The sequence below is a fragment of the Saccostrea cucullata genome, unplaced genomic scaffold, assembly GCF_032062105.1.
Source record: "Saccostrea cucullata isolate Sc308-1 unplaced genomic scaffold, CSIRO_AGI_Scuc_v1 ctg330, whole genome shotgun sequence".
In the NCBI taxonomy this organism is placed as follows: Eukaryota; Metazoa; Mollusca; class Bivalvia; order Ostreida; family Ostreidae; genus Saccostrea; species Saccostrea cuccullata.
Window position 1 is genome coordinate 530,966 of NW_026935947.1, and position 23,650 is coordinate 554,615.

General features: G+C 34.6%; 2 protein-coding genes and 1 long non-coding RNA gene across 3 annotated transcripts in view; 2 read left to right on the forward strand and 1 right to left on the reverse strand.

Moving 5' to 3' along the window:
* The window catches only part of LOC134244336 (uncharacterized), a 75,786-nt gene extending 59,581 nt beyond the window's left edge, over window positions 1–16,205 (forward strand). Inside the window, exon 2 of the long non-coding RNA XR_009987199.1 lies at window positions 16,084–16,205. This is a non-coding gene — a long non-coding RNA (uncharacterized LOC134244336). The remainder of the gene's footprint in view (window positions 1–16,083) is intronic.
* On the forward strand, window positions 1,335–15,065 carry LOC134244318 (glutathione hydrolase 1 proenzyme-like). Its single transcript, XM_062726577.1, has 12 exons — window positions 1,335–1,357; window positions 2,115–2,309; window positions 3,278–3,403; window positions 3,703–3,800; window positions 7,995–8,193; window positions 8,588–8,748; window positions 9,126–9,275; window positions 9,397–9,551; window positions 9,790–9,977; window positions 10,076–10,316; window positions 12,517–12,630; window positions 14,512–15,065. Exons 1-12 carry the CDS (start codon window positions 1,335–1,337, stop codon window positions 14,659–14,661), a joined length of 1,800 nt encoding a protein of 599 aa, XP_062582561.1. The 3' UTR covers window positions 14,662–15,065.
* Window positions 16,206–16,922: 717 nt separating the features above from the next.
* LOC134244335 (uncharacterized) lies at window positions 16,923–22,170 on the reverse strand. The gene is made up of 3 exons (XM_062726608.1): window positions 21,017–22,170; window positions 20,240–20,671; window positions 16,923–19,271 (listed from the first exon to the last, which is right to left on the reverse strand). The coding sequence occupies exons 1-3, from the start codon at window positions 21,040–21,042 to the stop codon at window positions 17,633–17,635; spliced, it is 2,097 nt and encodes a 698-aa protein (XP_062582592.1). The 5' UTR covers window positions 21,043–22,170; the 3' UTR covers window positions 16,923–17,632.
* Window positions 22,171–23,650: the final 1,480 nt, after the last annotated feature.

Below are 23,650 nucleotides of genomic sequence, written 5' to 3' on the forward strand. Positions count from 1 at the left end.
CAAAATAAAATACAGCATAAAAATTTTCCCAAAAGCTATACAAAAATGATTCTTTAATATATACACAACAAAAAAAGCAGCAAAGAAAAGAGCAAAGAAAGCAAAATCATGTGCTTTAGGCCTTATGAAAGGAGGAAGTATCTTGCACTGGCCTTAAATTAATCATTTAAAGAAATCTACTAAGTTTTATCCATTAATAATTATAGTACCGGTTGTTCATGTTGATTCGATGTTATATATATATGTACATCCCTTTGAACTAAAATATTTATAGATTCTACAGAGTCTGGCAAATATGTTTTATAAGTGTTTAATCAACTAGAATAAACACATTTATGGTACATATGTACGAGTAACCTCACAATCCCCCAATCATGATCAATTAAGAAGTATAGCTCTTTGTTCATGTTGATTCGAAATATTTCCCTTTGAATTAATATTTAAAGATACTACAGAGTCTGGCACATACATTTCATAAGTGATTAATCAACTGGGGAAAAAAAGTTATGGTAACCCCGCTGATATGCATTCAAATGTAAGGACTGTAACTTATCTATCGTCAACTTCCCTTACATATTATGTGATAATCTGCAAATAGAGAAGATACAATGTCTCACTTACGTTTTTTTTTAACGAAGTACCGCTCCACATAAACCCTTGGAAATTTTGACGGGGAAATTTAGCGTTTTGGCCTCATAAAAATGAACCAATCAAAATCATTGTTTTATTTTTTAAATTGTAAACAGAAAAACAAGTAATTTTAGTCCCAAGGATAACGTCATTATCAAAAGCCCAGTTAAAGGTTTGACCAGATTTTTAGTTGAATTATATCGAATTTATTACAACTTAATTTTTCTGCAATATTTAATTTTGGCCAATAGCAAGGTCAGCAGAGTTCAAAATGTAATGTCTCACTAGATGGCGTGACAGTAAACCCCGTCAAAAATTCAAGGGTTTATGTGGACGGTATTAGGAAACTCTTGACTGTTTACACAATGAAGATGTCGGATGCTAACATACGTTTTTTTTTTTACGAAGTACCGTATAAGTGGAAATTTTAGCGAGACCCAAATTTAGCGATTTCTCCTTAAAAATGGGTAATTTATTTTTAGCGAGAAGTAATTTTAGCGATATTCAAAAGCTCACTAAAGAAGCCATCACAAATACAACACAATTAATTTTTAGCAATATTTAATTTTAGCAATCTCAACACACTTGCTAATAATGCCAAAATTAATTCAACGCTAAAATTATGCTTATACGGTATTAGGCCACTGTTTACACAATGAATTGTCTTCGGCTTTGTCAATTTGCCCGATCAAGACAACTAGAACATGGCGCTAGCACCTGTAGAAAGGTCTGTACCTCCGTAGATGTAAATGTTTAAATGTCCAAGTAAACAGTCAACTGTAAAAGTCAGTGCTTCTCGTAAAAGTCCACGGGAGAGCACCTGATCCCACCACTTCTGTTTTAGAGGTCTGTGTTCGTTCTGCCCCCGAACTGTATTATTTCAACGGACTTTTGTGCTTAAGTTTTTTCATTATCTTTATATTACACTTTACAAAATGTACATGTACGTATATCCTTTAAAACTGCATATGATGCACATTTTCCTGTTGTGATTTCATAATTTTGTTATCACGTGCACATCTTGCATTGCTATTTTGCTTGATTACTTTGATGTTTCACGACTTTTGAAAGGAGTCGGATCTTGAAAAAAAAATATATACCATGACAAACTGTTCTGTTTTCTAGATCCCCTTTTCATAGTACCTAATTCATTAAAGTGTTCTTTTATACATGAATCTTCAAAATATTTTATAATGGGGTGATTCACACCTGATCCCTTTTAAATAAGAATCCATGCAATAAGTTATCTATTATGTTTTAAGGTGTGATTTAAATCATAAAGAGTTCTATTTAAATCTTTGCAAATTTTCTCAGTATTTTTTAGGAAGGGATGGGGATACTTATGAATTTAAGAATGTTAGCTGACAATATTCTTTGCACTTTATTAAAAAAAATACCAGTTTTAACCAGCACAAATATATCAAGCAACATTAAAGGGGATTCCATGTTATACACCTTAATATCTTGAATTGTACGTACAACAGGTTTGGAGGAATATTGAAAAGGAAATCAGCTCACATTGACTCGCTGCTGGCCATGTCCTGTATCGTCGTCATTGGACTTGGCATCGGTTGCATGCTAATATATATAGAGCGCCCAGCATTTTTTCCATCTATAGAAGGCAACTACAGATATGCAGCAATATCATCAGATTCTGCAACCTGTGCAAGAGTAGGAGTGTAAGTTTTACAACGTCTTTGTACATGTATATAAGGGTAAGAGCTTTAAACAGAACTGGCATTCTTTCTGGTTTTAATAAGTGCCTCTAATTAATTACTTTAGATTTATTTATTATATCACTTTCCTTTTCGGTTGAAAGAGACCCATTAGTGTTGCATGTATTAGTCATGGCAACATAGATAATATAATCAGTGTCTTTCAAAAACCTGTATTTTACTCAATGTCACTCTTGTCTATATTGTATTTAAAAGCTAAAATTTGAGCATGTTATCTTGCTATTTTAAAGCACGCCATGATATATTTTTGATCAATGTCACCTTTCAAGGTCAAGGTCACTGTGGTAATGATAGCCATATCATTTCTAAGTCTGTCCCTGCCTGATGTCCAAAGATATATATCGTGCTTTTGAGTCAATGTCATAGTCTTTGTCATAAAGAGCGAAGAATGAAATGTTGAATAATGAAATTTACATGTAAATAATTTTTATTAGCTGTTCTAATTATTTACTTGTACATGTAATTAATTGTCCCAAACTCTTTTTTTCTGGTAATTTCAATCTTATATCAGACTTTGCAAATTGAAATTAAATGTTATTCTGTTTAAGTGCCATTTATGAGAGGTTATAGTGTAAAGTTACTATATGTATATTATTAAAATTTGATTTAATTCTGTGTCCCTAATTTTGCTCTGTTAAATATTTGTTAAGGTACTCCGATCCTCAGCCAGGAAGGATAACTCTTTTATTTATAATTTAATTTAAAAAGTCTTATAATGAAGCTTGAACTTTAAATCTTTTCATGCAGCAAATTTCATTTTATACCTCTCAGTGTGCTTCAAGGTTCTTTGAAGTTCTCAGAAAGGACTTATGAAAAGTTAAAATGTTAATCCTACAAAAGCATTTTAAAATTACATGTTTAAAAAATATTATTTCACAAGTACTAATGTGATAACAACTGCTTTATTGCAGAGATTTAATGGGTCGACAACAAGGGTCCGTGGTAGATGCTGCTATCGCCACTCTTCTTTGTCAGTGTGTTGATAACATACATAGCTGTGGTATCGGGGGAGGCCATTTTATGACTGTATATAACAGGTTAGCTATTCAAAATTTGCCTGTTCGTAAAATTGTCAAATTTTCAGTTCAGACATCTCTATATTTCATGCTATTTTCTCTACTGACAATGTTCTTCGCACAGATTTTCCAAAGTTTCTGATTTTTTATTCCTTTTCAAGAAATTTGATACGAACAAAACAATAACATATTTGCTAAAAACGAGACTATGAGATGAATTGAGTTTTCCTTCACAGAAATCAAATAGGAATCGAAATGATAACAATAAAATACTCATAAATTGTTTTGTTTTATAATTTGATGTTTTTGACATTTTCAAGGAAAACCAAAACAGCATATACAATAATTGCACGTGAAATGGCACCAGGAAGTTCATCAGAGGACATGTTTGTCAAGGACACTAATTCTTCAATCGAAGGTTAGTGTTAGCTGTTGACTTTATTTTTGAAAATAAGAATCCGAGTTTAGTCTAAAAATCTGAAAAATACTGAGGACAATTTTTTGACATTAAATGTTACATTATTACTACATTGTTACGTTATTGACAAAAGTTTATGAAACGAGTATAACAACAGTCTCGTTTAAAGTAATAATTTCAAAAGATCTATATGTATGGTCGATACAATGACCTTTTAAATAGCAATTGCAATCTATAATTAAGTTAATGGCTGACGAACGTATTTCATTGTAATTGTTAGGCCTTTAGATGAGTTGTCCAAAAAAAAAAATGTATTCCATTCTAGATTAGAAGACAAGATTTTTAAATGGCAAAGCAGAGGTATTCCTGTTATATAGATAGGCCAGGTCTGAATCAGGAATTAAAAGGGGAAATTGGTTAATTGTTTTATATAAGAAATAGGTTGGCTGAAACTAGATGTCAGTATATGTTGATACAGCAACATATGTGCTCCTGATGGCTTGAGATATATTGCACCTGATGTGACCTTGATAATGGACAAGTTTGAATTAAAGGACAACAAAATCTATGATGTACAGGTGCATGAACTAATTAAGAATCCCACACACATAAAAAGTGTCCACAATCAAGGCTATATTATATCATTTTTATTTCACAAGATTATGTTCAACGTTGATTAAAGGTCTGTATAAGAGAAGGAGGTGAAAACTATCTTTGCTTCTAAGTTAAAAATATAATAGCTTATATATTAACAACAAAGGGAAATTAAAGCAATATAAGCTGCATTTTTCAAAATTTTATTTTGCTGGTAAAATGTGTTATTATGATTAATCTGTATGTAATCTAAACCCTTATGATCAATAAAACCAAAATAAAGTGTAAAAATGTTTCAGAAGAAATATTTCTGTACAACTGAATATACATTTCGATAAAGGAAATCATTATTGTACAGGATGACAATAATTCAATTTTGCTTCAATCAAAACTTATAAAAAGTTCTTCCATAACAATATGAACAACAGAAATTTACAAGTAGAGCTTTTTAAAAAAGCTTCCTGTCTTTAGCAACAATCTTAAACTGTAAACTGATCTACACCTATCAGGCCGTATAATTCTTTTGAATTTCTTGATTTTGTATTTCTACATTAGCTTTTTACTGGCATTAGCCCTACCACGGTTGTCGCTCGGTCATCTCCGTAAACTTTGACTCGCCGAGAGCTTTCGGCAAACCTCGGCTGATTCCATTTCCTTCTTCAAACAAGAAAGGGGAAAAGAATAATAACAAATTGTAAAGCCTGCAAGCAATAAAAATCAAATTTTATTTATAATGAAGTTAAAGAGATCTTTTTATTTTTTGCTGTACAAAAAATCATGTTACATGTATTAGGAATTAATTACTGCTGATTTTGTTGTTCGTTTTGTCATTTTTTTTTAAGATTGAAATTAAAATCTTGCAAAATTGTTAAGTCGTACGAAAATTAGATCATCAGAAAGTTATCTCCCTTGCCTTGAACAGCATTTCAACCAATGAAATAATTGAAAATTTTCTCATCATGCATTTTCTACCAATCACAAAAGAGAGGAAATGCATAGTCCGAAGACTGTAAAAAAACTTCAACTATACAATACCGTCTTCCAAGGAAGACGGTAATAAATGTTCTATTTTCCTGTCATTGAAATACTTAGTATTAAGTAGTTAATTACAAATTTGAAATATTTTTTCCCGATGTCAAACATGCAGCTCTTATTGCTTTAAGCAAGAATCTGAAAAGGACAACCAAATAGTAGATCGCAGAATACTTAGAGAAATCAATTTAAAGCCAATGGTACGAAATGAGGCGTTCTTTTTGCAGTCTGCGGATGGCATTCGTCAAAACTACTATGCTGTGCTTCTTCTTTAAAAGAATTTAAAAAAAGAAGATGGCTTTGGAATGGAATGACACGATACACAATTTTCCATGCAAATCATATCATCCAAGTCAGATTGCATTTCACAGAAAACTCTATATATGCCTTTTTAAAAATAAACTTTGGCCAAATTTCAAAGAGAGGCTACTTCAAAAGAAAATATTCAAGATATATATATTTTTTTAAAAACTAAATTACATTTACGTTATAATTAAATGGAAGGACCTCACAACTGAAATATACATTATAGTTTACTTTCATATAATCTTAATTATTCTTTTTAAAGAGCGTGAAGTTGTTAGTTATGCCCGTGTAATTAAAGATTCGGGGTACATGGTTTTTGCCCTCAAAAACTTCACATTACCCCTAACATTTGATTGGTTGAAGCTTTTGCTTTCATACTTCACATGTATATTCCTTGTGAAAAGGTCTTTGTTTAGATAATATCACATGTGAGCTCTTGACCTTGTAATATGACCCACTTTTGAACAGTTAGTGCGGAGGCTTTCGCACATTGCATCTGTATTCATTTTTACAAGTCATTTCCAAAGGATTTAAATATTTTGACCTTTACCTTTGAGTTTGACCTTGTTTTTAAAAACTCTTACCTTGGTCAAAACTTTTGAACAGATTTTGTGGATTTAATATTTCAGATGAAAAATTCTTCCCCTGAATACCAACTTTTTTTATGTTTTGACCTGGGCTCACAAATAATATTTTTTAACCACAACCTTTAAATGGTTGGTGCTTGGGTTTTTATATCTCACGGGTATATTCATTTAGACAAGTCCTTTCTTGAGAAAGAGTTTTAATCGTTTGACCTTGACCATGTTGTTTGGCTTGCATTTGAGAAAGTTTAACCTTTGCCAAAAGGCGCAATAAGGGGCATCAGTGTTCCACAAACATACGAGGGGCGTTCAATAAATAATGTCATCAGGGTTCGGAAAGGAACAAAAATCGCTTTTCTATGATTTTGTCTTAATGATTTAACTAAAATATTCTCTTTTAATTAAAAGACATGTCCATAACATTTTTATTCAATTTCTAATTGTTTTTAGAACACAGTTTTGAGTATGACCCTTCGTATACTGGAAAATGGCAGATCCTATGATTTGATGTGCTTGTTTTTTTCTTTCTGATAGGTGTTTTCCTAAGTTTGGGAAATGAAACAAGTCAAAGATTGAAAGATCTGGTGAATATCGTTGATGTGACAAAACATTAACTTTCTGTTTACCCCAAAACTCCTTTACTCTTCATGGCCTGTGGGTTTGGACGCTGTCAGGAAGACATTTAATGTAGTGAATTTCTCATTCTGTTTCCTTCCTCTCATAAACCTTTCAATTTTTTGGCAAATATTTTGCTTACTAGACTCCTCCAGAAATTGAACTACCTCCCTATATATGTATCTGAACAACAAGACCGCTAATATTTAAGACAATAGCGTATAAAACTGTTTTTGTGTTCTTGCAAATTTTTGCTCTTCTTAGGCTTAATTGCAGTTTTGTCAAGGGCTTCTTATTCTAAATTTGTTTTGAGGGTTCAACGCAAAATGGATTCAAGTTTCATGATCTGTTTGAATTTCAGAAAAACGTGGATAAGAACAATTTTTGATTTTTTAAAAATAATTGTTTAGATTTTCTACACGCTCTCGTTTTCACTCATATTTATAAATATAAGGTGACATTTGAGTATTAAACTTTTTTACAATCAAATGTTTCTTTAAAACAGTGTGAACTACCCCCGATATGATGTCTATCAAATTTGCTATGTAACTTAAAGTCAATAAAACATAAATCTGTGATAATTTGTTGAATTATCGCTAATATACATTGGATGAGGTAAGTCCTTGTTGACAAGGAGGGTACCCATTTTTGATGACCATTATATAATTTTTGTTAATTGAAATCCACCAGTTCATGTGTGTTTGAAACAGACATAAGTTGCTGTAAATTTCACATATTTCAGTTAATATATTGTTGGGAAATTAACAAGTTTTACAGCAGCTTTAATGACGCGTTCAATTTTACTCTAATTTACTGATTCTTGACCATTCATTTTTAACGCAGTGTCTCGAGTAGCCCTTGTTTTCCAGCTTCCCACAATGAAATTATGCGATGAAAAGTGGTCACATAAACTGTTATCAATTCATTAAAGATTCAATAATTAGAAAAAGTCAAGCTTAATGCCATATGATTTCTATGTTGTATGTCATGGAGCTGATGACATTATTTATTGAACGCCCCTCGTATATTGTTTTTTTCTCATTCTACATTTTACTGAATTCAGGAGGGTTGGCAATTGGAATACCTGGTAACATTAAAGGTTTTTATGAAGTCTGGAAAATTGGTGGAAAACTCCCCTGGAGGGACCTATTTCAGCCGGCCATCAAAATGCTTCGTGAGGGATGGACGGTGAATTTCCTCTTGGCAAGAGCCATGCGTAAATTAACAGAATCAGGCATTCTTGAAAAACAAAGTAATTTAAGGTAACTTCAATCTTATAACAGCGAACAACTATATTTTAAAAGATTTACTAGGATCTGAAGATCATATACTTACAAACGTCTTTCCTTGTATAATTTTTCGTAAAAAGACAATGGTAATCTTCTCGCATGATGGACATCTCTTCAATTAGAATACTCTGCCAATTGCGCAAATATATTTATATATTATGTATATATCACTGTATATACTTACATGTACCATGAAGTATGAAAATATGTAATAAGTGCGCAAAATGTTATCTTGGTGAAAGAAAGCATCTTCTTGATGCACAGCAAACGAAACAAATTATTGATGTTATATCACAACCACAAGAAACAAATTGATTTTTCTATTTGTCTATGTTTATGACGTATTTTTTCCATCTTTGTTTGCTAGACTAATGGTAACAAATCCTGAAACAAATGAAGTCTATACAGAAGGCGAGATAATCAAAATGCCTGCTTTAGCCAATACATATGAAGCGATTGCAAATGATTCACACACCATGTATAATGGTTCGATGGCTAAAGACATTGTCGCTGATATTCGGGAAGCTGGTTAGTAAATCAGTCTATGCAAAAGCCGCCTTTTTCTATTGCAGACAAGATGGACCCTTAAATAGATCTTGATTTTAATGATCTCGAATACTGTTCGTTATCTACATATGTTTCACTCCAAGATATTTATCATGCTGATTTTATACACATGTATGCATTGCCATCTTACCCTTTCAGTGAAGGATCCAAAAATTTTGAAAAGGGGGGGGGGGCAACCAGTTTGAGGTCAGGGTAGGGGCCCACAGCCACATAAAAAAAAATTGATTTATCAAATATTGTTGATTTTTTAAAAAGGGGGGCGAGCCCCCTGGCTCCCCTCTAAATCCGCCAGTGCCCTTTAAAAACTCAAATAAGATGCAAGTTCTCTCTTTTTACAGGCGGAATTATAACAGAACAAGACTTACAAAACTACGAGGCAGTGGTAAAGGAACCATTAGTGGTAAAACTGACAGACAATACAACAATATTCACTCCACCACCACCTTCCAGTGGTGCAGTTTTCGCTATGATTCTTAACATCGCAGATAGTAAGCTAAATTTGTTTGCTACTGTATGTATTGAACCGGTCATCGATAGACGATGATAACCTAATTTTTTTTCCTTCTCACTTCCAAACCAACTAGCTTTTCAATTGATTTATTTAAACAGAATATGGATTTACGCCTGACAGTGTATCTACCCCAGAAAAATCTATTCTCACATGGCACCGCATTGTTGAAATCATGAAGTTTGCTTACGCAAAAAGAAGCAATCTTGGAGATCCGGATCAGGAGAGTCAGAGCTTTAAAGATACCATTAATTCAGTGAGATCTATGTCCTCTCCATAAAATAAACAATTTATTTGAAACTGACTGATAACGACCTGATTAGAAGAATTTTTTGGCGCAATATTTAAGTTTTCGTAACTTACCTCAATAATATTTAAGTCGAAATTGTTATGAATACCAGTACTAGTAATCATATTTGTGTATAGGATGTTATTTCAAGAATCCATTCCCGTGCCGAATGTATCAAATAAACTCAACTCATTGTTTCTTTCAGATGATATATAATATGACATCATCGTCTTATGCTGAGTATGTTAAATCAAAAATTTCGGATAGCACTACACAGGATACGACACACTATGGTCCGACCTACCACGACTCCGCAAACATGGGAACTTCCCAATTATCCCTCCTGGCGCCTAATGGCGACGCCGTCTCTGTCACAAGTACAATTAACTTATTGTGAGTTCTATTAAATCATTTTCAAACTAAATATCTATTGGAATATTGGTTAGTTATTATCTTTCATAATTAATTACAGTGTAATTAATTTTATTCAGTTTTGGTTCAAAAGTTGTCGGAAGTAGAACAGGCATAATTTTTAACAATAACATGGACGATTTCTCCACGCCTAACACGGTCAGCTATTTCGGATACCCAGCATCGCCTGCCAACTTCATTAAGCCCGGTAAAAGACCGTTATCTTCAATGTGCCCAAGCATAATAGTGGATGCAGATGGACATGTGAAACTGGTGCTGGGAGCTTCAGGGGGACCAAGAATTATATCGGCCACAGCATTGGTGAGTGTTCTCTTTTCATGACAATCCTGTAGAAATCCAGTTGAATACCCATTTCATGGTCTATCTAACAACCAAGCTATATGATAAACGTGGTGAATTTTACTTTTCTATCGTCATCTTCCCTTACTTATGCAGCAATATACATTTACCTTCACACGGAGTTTATATATCTCAGTTGATTCGATACACAAGAGCATGTTCTATGTATGAACAATTTCTAAAACGAGGTAAATCCTTGACAAACACGTTGATGAAACAAGAATATCAGCAGTCTCGTTTAAAGTCATCATTTCGTATGTTCTATGGTCGATACAACGGCCTTGTTAGCAAATACAATTTATCATTGAGTCAAATGCTGACTGACGTTTTTTATACTAACTGTTAGTCCATTATTTATACACTGAATTGATTTTTCTGTTATTTTCCGATCATGACAAGGACCATACGGTGGGTGTGACCGGTCAGCAGGGGATGCTCACTCCTCCATGGCTCCTGATCCCACCTCTGATGTTTCGGAGTTCCGTGTTTGCTGTGCTCCTATTTTGTATTGTTTTATGGACTTTGATATTGAATACTGTTCGTTATCTCCATATCCTTCTATAGAAATCATTGTTTTTAATAATGTCCAATATTAAAAGGCTATCCTGATGGAGTCGTGCTCAATGTAATCGAATGTGTTCATGCATGAAAATAAACATGGAAGCAGTATGCCGAAACCACGGATGCCAATATTTTTACACACCTTGCACCTTGTAAGTCTAATGATAACTGATAACACGAAAGGTTTTGATTAGAAATGTTAGGATTGTTCATAAGAGATGGGACCAGGTGCAGGAGAATTAAGCATCCCCTGTCGTCCAATCACTTCTACCTTAATCTCCTTTTCATATTTGCTCGACATTTAGATATATCGACGCCGTATTGTCAATCAACAATAGTAATTTCTATTTTTTGTCATTACGATACTGAGTATAATTATCCTGGTGAGCTTGATGTATAGCAGATACCACAGAGTCTGAAATATCTTTTTCATACTTCGATATTTTACTTGAAAAAGATGTTAATGGTAATCTAACAACCAAGCTCTATTATAAACGTGATGACCTTAACTTTACTATTGTCAACACCCCTTACTTATGCAGCAATATATCTTCATCACCTGCGTACGGAGTTTATATATCTCAGTTGATTCGATACAAAAGAGCTTGCTATATGTATGAACAATTTCTAAAACGAGGTAAATTATTGTCAAACACGTTGATGAAACAAGAATATCAGCAGTATCGTTTAAAGTCATAATATCGTATGTTCTATGGTCGATACAACGGCCTTGTTAGCAAATACAATTTATCATTGAGTCAAGTGCTGACTGATGTTTTTCATATTAATTCTAAGTCCATTTTTTATACACAATTGACAGATTATTCCGTTATTTTCTGCTCACTCCTCAATGGCACCTGATCCCACCTCTGATGTTTTGGAGGTCCGTGTTTGCTCTGCTCCTATTTTGTATTGTTTTATGGACTTTGATATTGAATACTGTTCGTTACCTCCATACTCTTCATTTAAAATTCCGACGCCGAAGTTTCTTTCAGTTTTTTTTTTCTTTTTATGTTTTCATATCAGTTTCATGGTAAATGTTTTGTATTATGAAGATTTCTGTAATTTGAAGACGTCTAGTAAAATGTTTGTCTAGACATTATTTTTGTCCTTTATAGTTCAAAGTATTTGAAATAAACTGACCTTGACTGGAACTCTTCGGGGTTGGATGTTTGAATAAATTTCCAAAGCGAAAATTGGAAGCTGGCAGGAATTTTAAAATTTCTCTAATCATTGGCATTGGTCTAAGATTCGAAGAGCAGTCAGTGCAAAGATTTTAGTCTCGACAAATCTCTTTGAGATTATCTGCATCCATTTTGTACCCACTGTTAGCTTCTCTACCTATGCTGTACATGATGTATCGTTTATTTTTGGGGAAAACCGATTTTCGTTGAAATGAAGACATGCTAAGGCTATACTTTTCTTCACCAGTGTAAGGTTTATTGTAGCAAGTACGCTGTTAAGTTAAAGGAAGTCATGCACAAAATATTCGATTTTCGTCTAAATACTTTTAATACTTTACCTATCAGGGTAAGCCCTGTGTTAAATTTTTTCTTCTTCAAATTAATGAAATAAAAAGTGACCTCATTTATATTACTAGGTGACAATTGAAACCCTTTGGTTTAAGTATGGTATAAAGAAATCAATAGACCATAAACGTCTACATCATCAGCTGTTTCCACCCCATATAAAGGTAGAGAGAGGATTTGATCAGGTATGTTATATCATAAGTGATATTTCAGATTCACAAAAAAAGTATTTGGAGAACCAAATATTTCAACTAGTATACTTATTTGAATAGTAAATTTTGTTTGATGAATAAACATTTCATATTACGTTTCTATTACGTTTGTAAACTAACAAGATGAAGTATACGACGTACAAGGTCTCTGTCTCTGTAGAATATATCTCATGTTCAAATATCAAAAAAAAAATTATTCCTCACTGATTCAGTTTTATTAAACAGAGAGTACTGGTAAAATCCTCTTTGTTTGCTACTTGTACATGTATGTACTCAAATCAAGACGCCACCACCTGTTGGTGGAGAGCTGCGAATTTAGAGCTATTTCGACTCTGGGAGCCACTAAGCAGTAAGGGATCTTTTTTCGTGCCAGCACATGAATACTGCGACACAGAACCTGGGTTTGTACGGTCTCTATCGGTTTAACGTACATGTACTGCAGTGGGATTAAACGAGGTTCGATCCCGAGCTTTTGCGCAGATTTTGGTCTAGACCCTTATTTCTTAAACTCTGCACCATTTTTAAATTCTAAATTTAGTCTGCCTTCTACAATGCAAAATGAACTATATTCATTGAAAAAACGCGATTAAATTCCATTCAAGTGGGATTAAGCCAGGAACTATATTTTGTGGCGGAAGGATTTTTTTAGTAGAAAATAATTTTTTCCCTTTTGAACTACAGTTGAACTTCAGTATCTGGAACTCCGATATCTCAAATACCATGGATATGTCGAAGTGATCCGAAGTCCCCACCATATATTCTTTAAGTATTTAACCTTCGATATCTCGAATCCGCGGATATCTCGATGTTTTTTCTCAGTCCCATCAGGTTCGAGATAACGAAGTTTGACTGTATATACAGTACTGTTAATCTTAGATTTCTGTCTTTCCATGCTGGTTGCATACAATGATGTTTTTTGCAGTGAAATGTGTTACATGTATGCTGGTTCTGAAAAATCTATTAAATTATTTCTTATGAGTTCTTTCAAGAAATTTTTACAAAAATAGAAAATACACGTATATTCTGAAAAGCCAGGAAAAAATTGAGCCAATTTTAACATAAAATTGACACTTTTTTAGTAATATTTAAAAATTTACATCATATACCCCCACTTTTGATGTCCTTTTCTGAATATTTAAGTTAACTTTAACCTATCTTCTAGAATTCAGCAAAAGTTTAAGACTTTAAATAATCTTTTTGCTTATTAAGTTTTCAATGCCACAAAAATCACATTTCAGAATGCAGAAAGGTCCAAAAATTGATTATGCGAAGTAATTCGAAACTTTTTCTTAGTCACAATTTGGAAGTGTCTTTATTTGAATAAAATTATAGTTTATTTTTTCCATGCTTTATTTGGATAAAAATATGGGAAAACATCGCAGACGTAATTTTTGATTCAGACACAAAAATTTCAGTGCAAAAAGGTCATATCAAATATACTTTACCGCCAAAAGTGGCATATTGACTCCCATTTTTTGATTTGATTTTTAACTAAGCTAACTAGGTAGAAACTAAAAATATACTTGACAAAAAAGTTTAAGACTTGAAATATGAGGAGCCAACCTCGTTAATCCCGCGATGTAAGGATCAACTCCTTACCCCGCGACCCTAGAGAATACATGTATTAACAGCGCCACGCGGTTGATAGGTAAATTGCTGTTAAACAAAGAATTCCGAAAAAAAAGAGATTTTCCTGGCTTGTGTTTAAAAAAAAAATCCTTTTTAATAAGCTATATATTTGCTATTTCATATCAATAACAATACGAATTGATTGGGTTATTTAAGGATTAAATACACTCTCCCCTAAAAGTGACATAAGTACATTTCTTATCAAAAAATTGTTTTCTATTTCAGCTTATAGTCAACGGTTTAGAACAACTTGGTCACAATATATCTATATCACGTACTTCCGGGTCTAAAGTCCAGGGCATACTGCAGTTAGAGGAAGGAAATATAACAGCCAATGCTGATTACCGGAAACGTGGAGCCCCGGATGGTTACTAAAACTCTGGAACACCAGTCCATCTTCAGTTTCACAAATGACTTTTTTGCACTTTCAAGTGATATATGACGTCTTGCCTTTAGCACAATATATATTTTATTATTTATACAAGTGTAGCACGAGCTTTGTCCACGTTTATGAAAAGAAAAAAAAGGCACTGTACCGTATTTTCTGGAGTCACGGTTTTGCAATTCCTTCTCATTTCACTTCAAGTTTTACATGAGCGCCTGCACCAAATTTCTGCAAATTTCCGATGATGCATTATGAATTTATGTATGATTCTAAAAGCAAGGCGTACTTAATTAAATAAAATCCATACCAGTAGACATTGTCGCCTGAGCTCAAGACATTTAGTACTTCAAGCAAACTATTCTTAATAGAAATAAATGTATCCTCCTAACATGTCATGAAATAAAAAAAATTTTGTTTATTTGTTTGTTTGTTGTTTAACGTCCCATGGAGAAGCCACTACTTGCCGGGGGAGAGCTGCAGATTTTCCTCTGAGTGTACTCGGCACTCGTACACCTACTCGGCCTAAGGAAGAAGCCTACTGATTTTTAGGTCAAAGTTAAAGGTCATAAATTTTATCACTATACTTTCTGCGCTACTTCTCGAGAAGCCTTTCAGATTTAAACATCTCCTATGGCAACGGAAGACCCATATTGATTTTGGGGTCAAAAGGTCGAAGTTCAAGGTCGTAATGTCATACATTATGTGTGTGTAAAACTTTCATGTCCGAGCGATATCTCAAGAAGCTTTTAAGCTTTAGCAATGAAATTTTATAACATTACTCCCTATGGCCCCGTCTGCTCTTTTAAATTTCAGCCAATCAGACAAACAAGAGTTTTTCAAGCATGCAGTAAATTCATTTATTACATTTCAGAATGTGCAAAGAAAGTACAACAGAATATAAGGCAAATCTAAATGCATGTAACATTTTTAGCTCACCTGAGCCGAAGGCTTAAGTGAGCTTTTCTGATCACATTTTGTCCGGCGTCCGTCTGTCTGTCCGTCTGTCTGTCTGTAAACTTTTCACATTTTCGACTTCTTCTCAAGAACCGCTGGGCCAATATCAACCAAACTTGCCACAAAGTATCCTTAGGTGAAGGGGATTCAAGTTTGTTCAAATGAAGGGCCACGCCCTTATTCAAGGGGAGATAATTGGGAATTAATGAAAATTTAGTGGTATATTTTAAAAATCTTCTTCTCAAGAACCACTGTGCCAGGAAAGATGAAACTTATTGGGAAACATCCTCAGGTAGTGTAGATTCAAGTTTGTTCAAATCATGACCCCCATGGGTTGGGCGGGGCCAAAATGGCCGACCAAAGTTTTACATAGAAATATATAGGAAAATTCTTTAAAAATCTTCTTCTCAAGAATGACAAAGCCATAATTCATCATATTTATATGGAAACATGCTCAGTTAGTGTAGATTTAAGTTTGTTTAAATCATGACCCCTGGGGGTAGGGCGGGGCCAAAATGGCCGACCAAAGTTTTACATAGAAATATATAGGAAAATTCTTTAAAAATCTTCTTCTCAAGAATGACAAAGCCATAATTCATCATATTTATATGGAAGCATGCTCAGGTAGTGTAGATTCATGTTTGTTCAAATCATGACCCCCGGGGGTAGGGCGGGGCCAAAATGACCGACCAATGTTTTACATAGAAATATATAGGAAAATTCTTTAAAAATCTTCTCCTCAAGAATGACAAAGCCATAATTCATCATATTTATATGGAAGTATGTTCAGGTAGTGTAGATTCAAGTTTGTTCAAATCATGACCCCCGGGGGTAGAGCGGGGCCAAAATGGCCGACCAAAGTTTTACATAGAAATATATAGGAAAATTCTTTAAAAATCTTCTTCTCAAGAATGACAAAGCCATAATTCATCATATATATATGGAAGCATGCTCAGGTAGTGTAGATTCAAGTTTGTTCAAATCATGACCTCCGGGGGTAGGGCGGGGCCAAAATGGCCGACCAAGGTTTTACATAGAAATATATAGCAAAATTCTTAAAAATCTTTTTCTCAAGAATGACAAAGCCATAATTCATCATATTTATATGGAATCATGCTCAGGTAGTGTAGATTCAAGTTTGTTTAAATCATGACCCCCGGGGGTAGGGCGGGGCCAAAATGGCCGACCAAGGTTTTACATAGAAATATATAGGAAAATTCTTTTAAAATCTTCTTCTCAAGAATGACAAAGCCATAATTCATCATATTTATATGGAAGCATGCTCAGGTAGTGTAGATTCATGTTTGTTCAAATCATGACCCCGGGGGGTAGGGCGGGGCCAAAATGGCCGACCAATGTTTTACATAGAAATATATAGGAAAATTCCTTAAAAATCTTCTTCTCAAGAATGACAAAGCCATAATTCATCATATTTATATGGAAGCATGCTCAGGTAGTTTAGATTCAAGTTTGTTCAAATCATGACCCCCGGGGGTAGGGCGGGGCCAAAATGGCCGACCAAGGTTTTACATAGAGATATATATAGGAAAATTCTTTAAAAATCTTCTTCTCAAGAATGACAAAGCCATAATTCATCATATTTATATGGAAGCATGTTCAGGTAGTGTAGATTCAATTTTGTTCAAATCATGACCCCTGGGGGTAGGGGGGGGGGCAAAATGGCCGACCAAAGTTTTACATAGAAATATATAGGAAAATTCTTTAAAAATCTTCTTCTCAATCATTTTCTAAAAAATAGCAAATCCATGATTGGTCATGGGACTACTTTTGGATTTAAACTTTACAATAAAAAGCCATTTTATACTAGTCCTACCCTTGGTGCTCAGGTGAGCGATGTGGCCCATGGGCCTCTTGTATTTTAATAGACTAGTTATTTGCTTTGTAATACATGTAATAAAACAGACAGAAAAGAAAATATGAAATCAGAAGAGGATATGTAAATGATAAATCTCTATCAGGTGAACTCCTACAAATATCATCTGACATTTAATTAATTAAGGGAATCCATTGACAAACTCTCTGTATTCTCATTTCTGTAGCTGTTTGTATGTGGTTGAATGGCTCTTGTCTGAGAGATTGTTGGTATGAGTATAGAGCAGCCTGGAGGTTCCCTGTCACCTGTTGACAGATCCCAAGAATCTGCCACGATATGTCTCTGTATTTTAATTCTATAAGCCGTACATACGAGCTGTGTCTGTGACGTAAAGGTATATACTGTCCCTGATCATAGTGAACTAGGGTCTGTAGATCATCTAGAGCTGTTTGTGCTCGCATTGTGTCTACATGTCTGTAGCACAAAATCTCAAGCATGTATAACAGGATAAAGGGTGGTACAAATAATAAAGACCAGTGGTTCTGTAGAGCAGACTGTTGTTCTGGTATCAGTTCACTGATGTAATGGAATCTACTGTCAAGTGTGATATCCCATGCTACAGCCTGTCTCATCTTTGTAGACCAGGACTGTCCCCCTACAGCCTCAGTATACATCTCTCTATCTACACTACCCGTATACATCACATATGGCTGTAATAGCTTGACCTTGATCATCTGTATAATAGATAAAGCTTCCGTGTATCTAAGTGTCTTGTAATAATACATGGCTAAGAACATCATGTCAGTAATAAAACCAAACTGGGCTGTTAATTTCAGCATGTGACAGGAGATTTTGTCAGCTCTATAACTCAGTTTGTTGTCAGGTGTGTAAGTTTCCATGTGTAATATAAAAGCAGTGTACTGAAGGATCCTAGCAGTCATGTTCTGTAGCATAATGACTTGATACTGTGTCAGGAGGGGTGAACTTTTAATCTGTTCTATTGTTTGTAAATACCTAATGCAGCTTTGTATGTTAAATTTGCCTGGTATTACGCAAGGATATGTTATTTCAACAAATAGATTTCTATCAAACCCATCCTCAGAAATCAGAGTATGATCATCTGTACAGATGGAGTTTCTGGGGTTATAGAGGACATCTATAATACAAGATCTAATGGAGGGACTATGTAGCAGGAATGCTAAACCCTTTTCATACAACTCTGACAGTCTTCTATATAATTGATGTTGTTTGATGCCATGAATTTTACTCAGAAACATGTTGTTGCCTGGAATGAAAAAGTTAGGACAGACCCCCTCATACACCCATTTGAGGATGAGTTTAAAACAGACCCAGAAACCCTCCAGGAGATTTTGTGGACACCAATGAGGTATTGTATTTTGTTGAATCACCCAGAAAACTGCCGTCTTCATGTGATAGGAACACAGTAATTTATCATCATCACCTACTCCATTGTTAATTATTTCTGATAAGAACAATTTAAGTAAGCCGTAAGTTAAGAACTGACAGTGATTCATTACAGAGACAAGTTTTTGTTCTGCTTGGGAGAAAGAAATTCTCCATTCATGATCTTCATAATTTCCTAGCTTATGTCCAATTGCTACAAAGTGGCATCCATTTTTTACTATATCATCAACAACATGAGGATGGGGCCATGAGTGACATCTGTCTATCCATGAGGAGGCAGAGGGAGGCCAAAAGTCACTAACAAAACAGTGGGCATGATCATATTCCACTGTTATAAATGTTCCACTGACACAGGGTCCATGTGGAGTAAGGTTATGAGGTGATAATGTAGGAATCTATTCTGAACTAGGGAGGTACCCATTATATATAGACATGTTAAAGCAAATATTCATGTACTGGTATAGACTAGAACATACATCATCTAACCTACTGAAAGCAGCTCTCAATGAGTGCAAATCAAACATCATCAACAGTGATTGGTACTCCAGTATATTATTCTACAGTGAAAAACTTAATATTAATTTGTCCCTTTGTAAAAAACTAAGTGAAAACAAATTTAAATTGTACATGAAAAGACAACTCAGTAATAGTTTTTTAAACATTTGGAACGATATTCGTACCAATTATTTGGAAGGCTTTGGTAAATTAAATACATATTTTAAGTATAAAAGGTCTTTTTATTTTGAAAAATACTTGAATATGAAAAACCGAGACAATCGGGTAATTCTCACAAAATTCAGAATTAGTAATCATTGTTTAAGGGTGGAAACGGGTAGATATGAAAGGAAAATTAATAAATGTGGTAAAAATGAAATTATTCCCAGGTGTGAGAGAATCTGTCGTTACTGCACCTCAAGTCCAACTGAGGATGAATTGCATTTTTTGCTAGAATGTTCACTTTATAATGACTCAAGAAGAGAGTTTTTAGATAAAATCTTTAAAACCTTTCCTAATTTGATACTGCTTAACAATGTTGACCTGTTTACATGGATTATGTCAAATGAAGATTCTGAGTTTGTTGTTTTATTATGCCAACTTTTAAATGCAAATTTTAATAAGAGAAAACAACATAGTTCAATATAGGCATATTGCAGATATTATACATAGGCCACTTATAATGTACATTCTATACATCCTAAAAGAAGATAACTAACTCTCTGTTCATTATACAATGTTTGTTTTGTTCTGTTTTGTATATGTATAACTGTGATGATTTTGGACACTGTTCTGTATGCTCCACTGTGGGCCCAAATTGGTTGAATAAATATTCTAAATTCTAAAATAATGACTCAGATAAAGTGATCTGTCTGTATTTAGAACTAGATACGTAATATCTGTTATTCATTCTAACACACACTCTATGGATGAATCTGTTCGTTCTTGGTGACAGTAAATATAACAAAGTAAATCCTGGTGGACTATCAGAACAGTCACAGAGGATTAGTGTTAGTCTGTGTGTGTTGTTATACTGAGACTGAGATGATTCCCAGATCACACGGACATTATTTGGCCAGTACATAAAGTCTACATCTGATCCTTCCAGTCTTAGTCCTTCTCCATAACTTCCACTCACCATCGTACTGTCCTCATCACTTGTTGTCACTTGATTTTTCACCATCTCCCAGATGTCCACCACATCTCTCCTCATGGCCACCAGTTGTGAGGTCCCCACTTTACGACACAGTCCCACAAACACCGACTCTGATATGTGTTGTATGCCTTCAGTTCTGAGAATGCTTAAAGTGGAATTTATATTCTTGTATAATGAATGTTTCACTTTTGAAAATTCATAATATAATTATCGTTATTGATAATTTTTACATTCAAAAATCATAAAATAAAAAATACTTCTTCAACTGTATCAGTTATTTTTCAACTCAACTAAATCATTCTTTTTTTTTGAATAGTGAAATTTATAACTAAAAGTGTCTAGGATATATATTATATGTTTTAAATTCAGTGGTGTTAAAAGTGAAAACCAATTTTACTGTCAACAAAATAAACTGATTACACTGATTCAGATGAATTAGGAATTGTTTTTAGTGTTATAAATTCTTGTCATGAAAACTTACATTTGTGAGCTTCTAATGGAGTCCATTTTCAGTGGCGTATATTCCTTTCTGTGAATGTGTAAGCTAGTGTGAAGTCACAGATTTTACCTCAAGGAGCTTCCTCTGGATAGGTATTGGGGGGTCAAGCTCAGACATCTACGATTCTAATTTGACAAATGAATATAATATTGTACATATCTCAGTTATAACTCTGCATAGGAAATATGGAAATTTCTTACTGAATCAAATTCTGTCAAAATGTTAAATTTCCTACTTACCCAATATAACTCCAGTTATCAATTTCGTTTCCTGCATGTATTATGGACTCCTGTTGCTTTTACAGACTTGAGATTAATAACACTTGAACTTTGGCTTAAAATAGTTCCTGCTATGGAATTAGTTTTGTCCTTAAGCAAAAGTGTAGAATAATAGGATAGGTATCAAATTGTGGATTGCTAAGAATAATTTTTATGTCCCGTCATGAATATGACCAGGGCAGATAGTGTTTGTTATGTCCATCTTCTGTCCTTCCGTCACACTTTGCAGTTAGCTCAGCTCAAAGCTGAGATTCAAAGAAAGTATTTAAATATTTTCATCAAACTTCATATGCTGTTACATGTACATATTGATGAGAGTCACTCAGGTGACCTATTGCTATCCATTTTCGTCGGTTGACGTGCATCACAACTTGATGTTTTGGCCCCGGGATCAGGGGTTTTGATTTTAGGTTGGGGCTCTATTGATTATATAGGGAAAATGCATTAATTCTTTGAAAATCTCTGCTCCTAGGTATTAAATAAACCAATGGAGTATATAGTTATGATGAGCAAGAGAATGCCTCTACCAAAATTATAGATTTGATGGCCCTAGGGTCAGGAGTTCTGGTGTTAGGGTGGGGCTTTTTTGCTTATATAGTGAAAATGCATTATTTCTTTGAAAATCTTCTTTTCTGCTCCTGGATATTAACTTTGTGCATAGTTATGATGAGCAAGAGTGCCTCTACCAAAATTATGAATTTTATGGTCTGAGGTTCAGGGGTTCTGGTGTTAGGGTGGGGCTCTATTGATTATATGGAGAAATGGAAATATAAGGACTCACTTTAGTTAGTAGAGTATGCCAGGGACATCAACGATATCGGAAAGATGGGATAATTTCTGCATAGCGGGCTTCGCCAATTTTGAGTTTTTATCGTGAATCAATTTCTTTTGATGTTGAGTTCATGTAATAGGAATGTGTTTCAAGAGGCTGGCTAAAAATTGTTAAAACTACTGTCAATTATCAAATGGAGTATTACTAAGATTTTATCTGAAAGGATCTATACTTTTTAGCTCACCTGAGCCGAAGGCTCAAGTGAGCTTTTCTGATCAAAATTTGTCCGTCGTCTGTCGTTGTCGTTGGCGTTGTCGTTGTCGTAAACTTTTCACATTTTCATCTTCTTCTCAAGAACCACTGGGCCAATTTCAACCAAACTTGGCACAAAGTATCCTTGGGTGAAGGGGATTCAAGATTGTACAAATGAAGGGCCACGCTAAGAGTGCAACGATAAACCGTTTGTCGGTATACCGCGGTTTATTTTTCCACGGTTCGGTTCACGATACGTGAAACTGATACCACGGTTCGGTTCAATCGGTCCGTAATTATCCGATTCGTCCGTTTTGGTTCGTCATTTACAATTTCAAAATGGCTTCCGCACGAAACATGAGGTCAATGAAACTGCAGAAACGGCAAATAAACTTGTTTCCAGTCTCATATTCAACGGATCGAAGGATGTTATCACTTTCCTAGAGTAAGCGTAATGAGCATTTGATAAAACTTTTGAGTTTTAAGCATATGATGACAAACGTCTGACTTTTTAACCCAATATGTCATGTATCGCGATACGTATCGAACCGTGAACTGAATACCGTGATACGTATCGTATCGTGGGGTAGGCGTATCGTTGCACCCCTAGGCCACGCCCTCTTCCAAGGGGAGATAATTATGATTTAGTGAAAAATTAATAGCATTTAATCAAGAACCACTGGGCCAGGAAAGATGAAACTCAGTGTAGATTCAAGTTTGTTCAAATCATGACCCCCGGGGCCGGGTTGGGGCCAAAATGGCCGACCAAAGTTTTACATAGGAATATATAGGAAAAATCTTTAAAAATCTTCTTCTTAAGAACCACTGGGCCAGGAAAGATGAAACTCATGTGGAATCATCCTCAGGTAGTGTAGATTCAAGTTTGTTCAAATCATGACCCCCGGGGCTAGGGCGGGGCCAAAATGGCCGACCAAAGTGTTTTACATAGGAATATATAGGAAAAATCTTCTTCTTAAGAACCACTGGGCCAGGAAAGATGAAACTCATGTGGAATCATCCTCAGGTAGTGTGGATTCAAGTTTGTTCAAATCATGACCCCCGGGGCTAGGGCGGGGCCAAAATGGCCGACCAAAGTTTTACATAGGAATTTATAGGAAAAATCTTTAAAAATCTTCTTCTTAAGAACCACTGGGTCGGGAAAGATGAAACTCATGTGGAATCATCCTCAGGTAGTGTGGATTCAAGTTTGTTCAAATCATGACCCCCGGGGCTAGGGTGGGGCCAAAATGGCCGACCAAAGTTTTACATAGGAATATATAGGAAAAATCTTTAAAAATCTTCTTCTTAAGAACC

What these genes read in the sequence shown, in the direction of transcription:
- LOC134244318 (XM_062726577.1), top strand. Translation starts at nt 1,335, where the DNA reads ATGGCGCTAGCACCTGTAGAAAG. An exon ending in GAAAAACAAAGTAATTTAAG is followed by an intron (nt 8,194 to 8,587) that starts GTAACTTCAATC and finishes TTTGTTTGCTAG; the next exon opens with ACTAATGGTAACAAATCCTG. An exon ending in TTATATCGGCCACAGCATTG is followed by an intron (nt 10,317 to 12,516) that starts GTGAGTGTTCTC and finishes TTATATTACTAG; the next exon opens with GTGACAATTGAAACCCTTTG.
- LOC134244335 (XM_062726608.1), bottom strand. Translation starts at nt 21,042, where the DNA reads ATGGACTCCATTAGAAGCTCACAAAT. An exon ending in TCCATTAGAAGCTCACAAAT is followed by an intron (nt 20,672 to 21,016) that starts GTAAGTTTTCAT and finishes AAGCATTCTCAG; the next exon opens with AACTGAAGGCATACAACACA. An exon ending in AAATACAGACAGATCACTTT is followed by an intron (nt 19,272 to 20,239) that starts ATCTGAGTCATT and finishes ATAGATTCCTAC; the next exon opens with ATTATCACCTCATAACCTTA.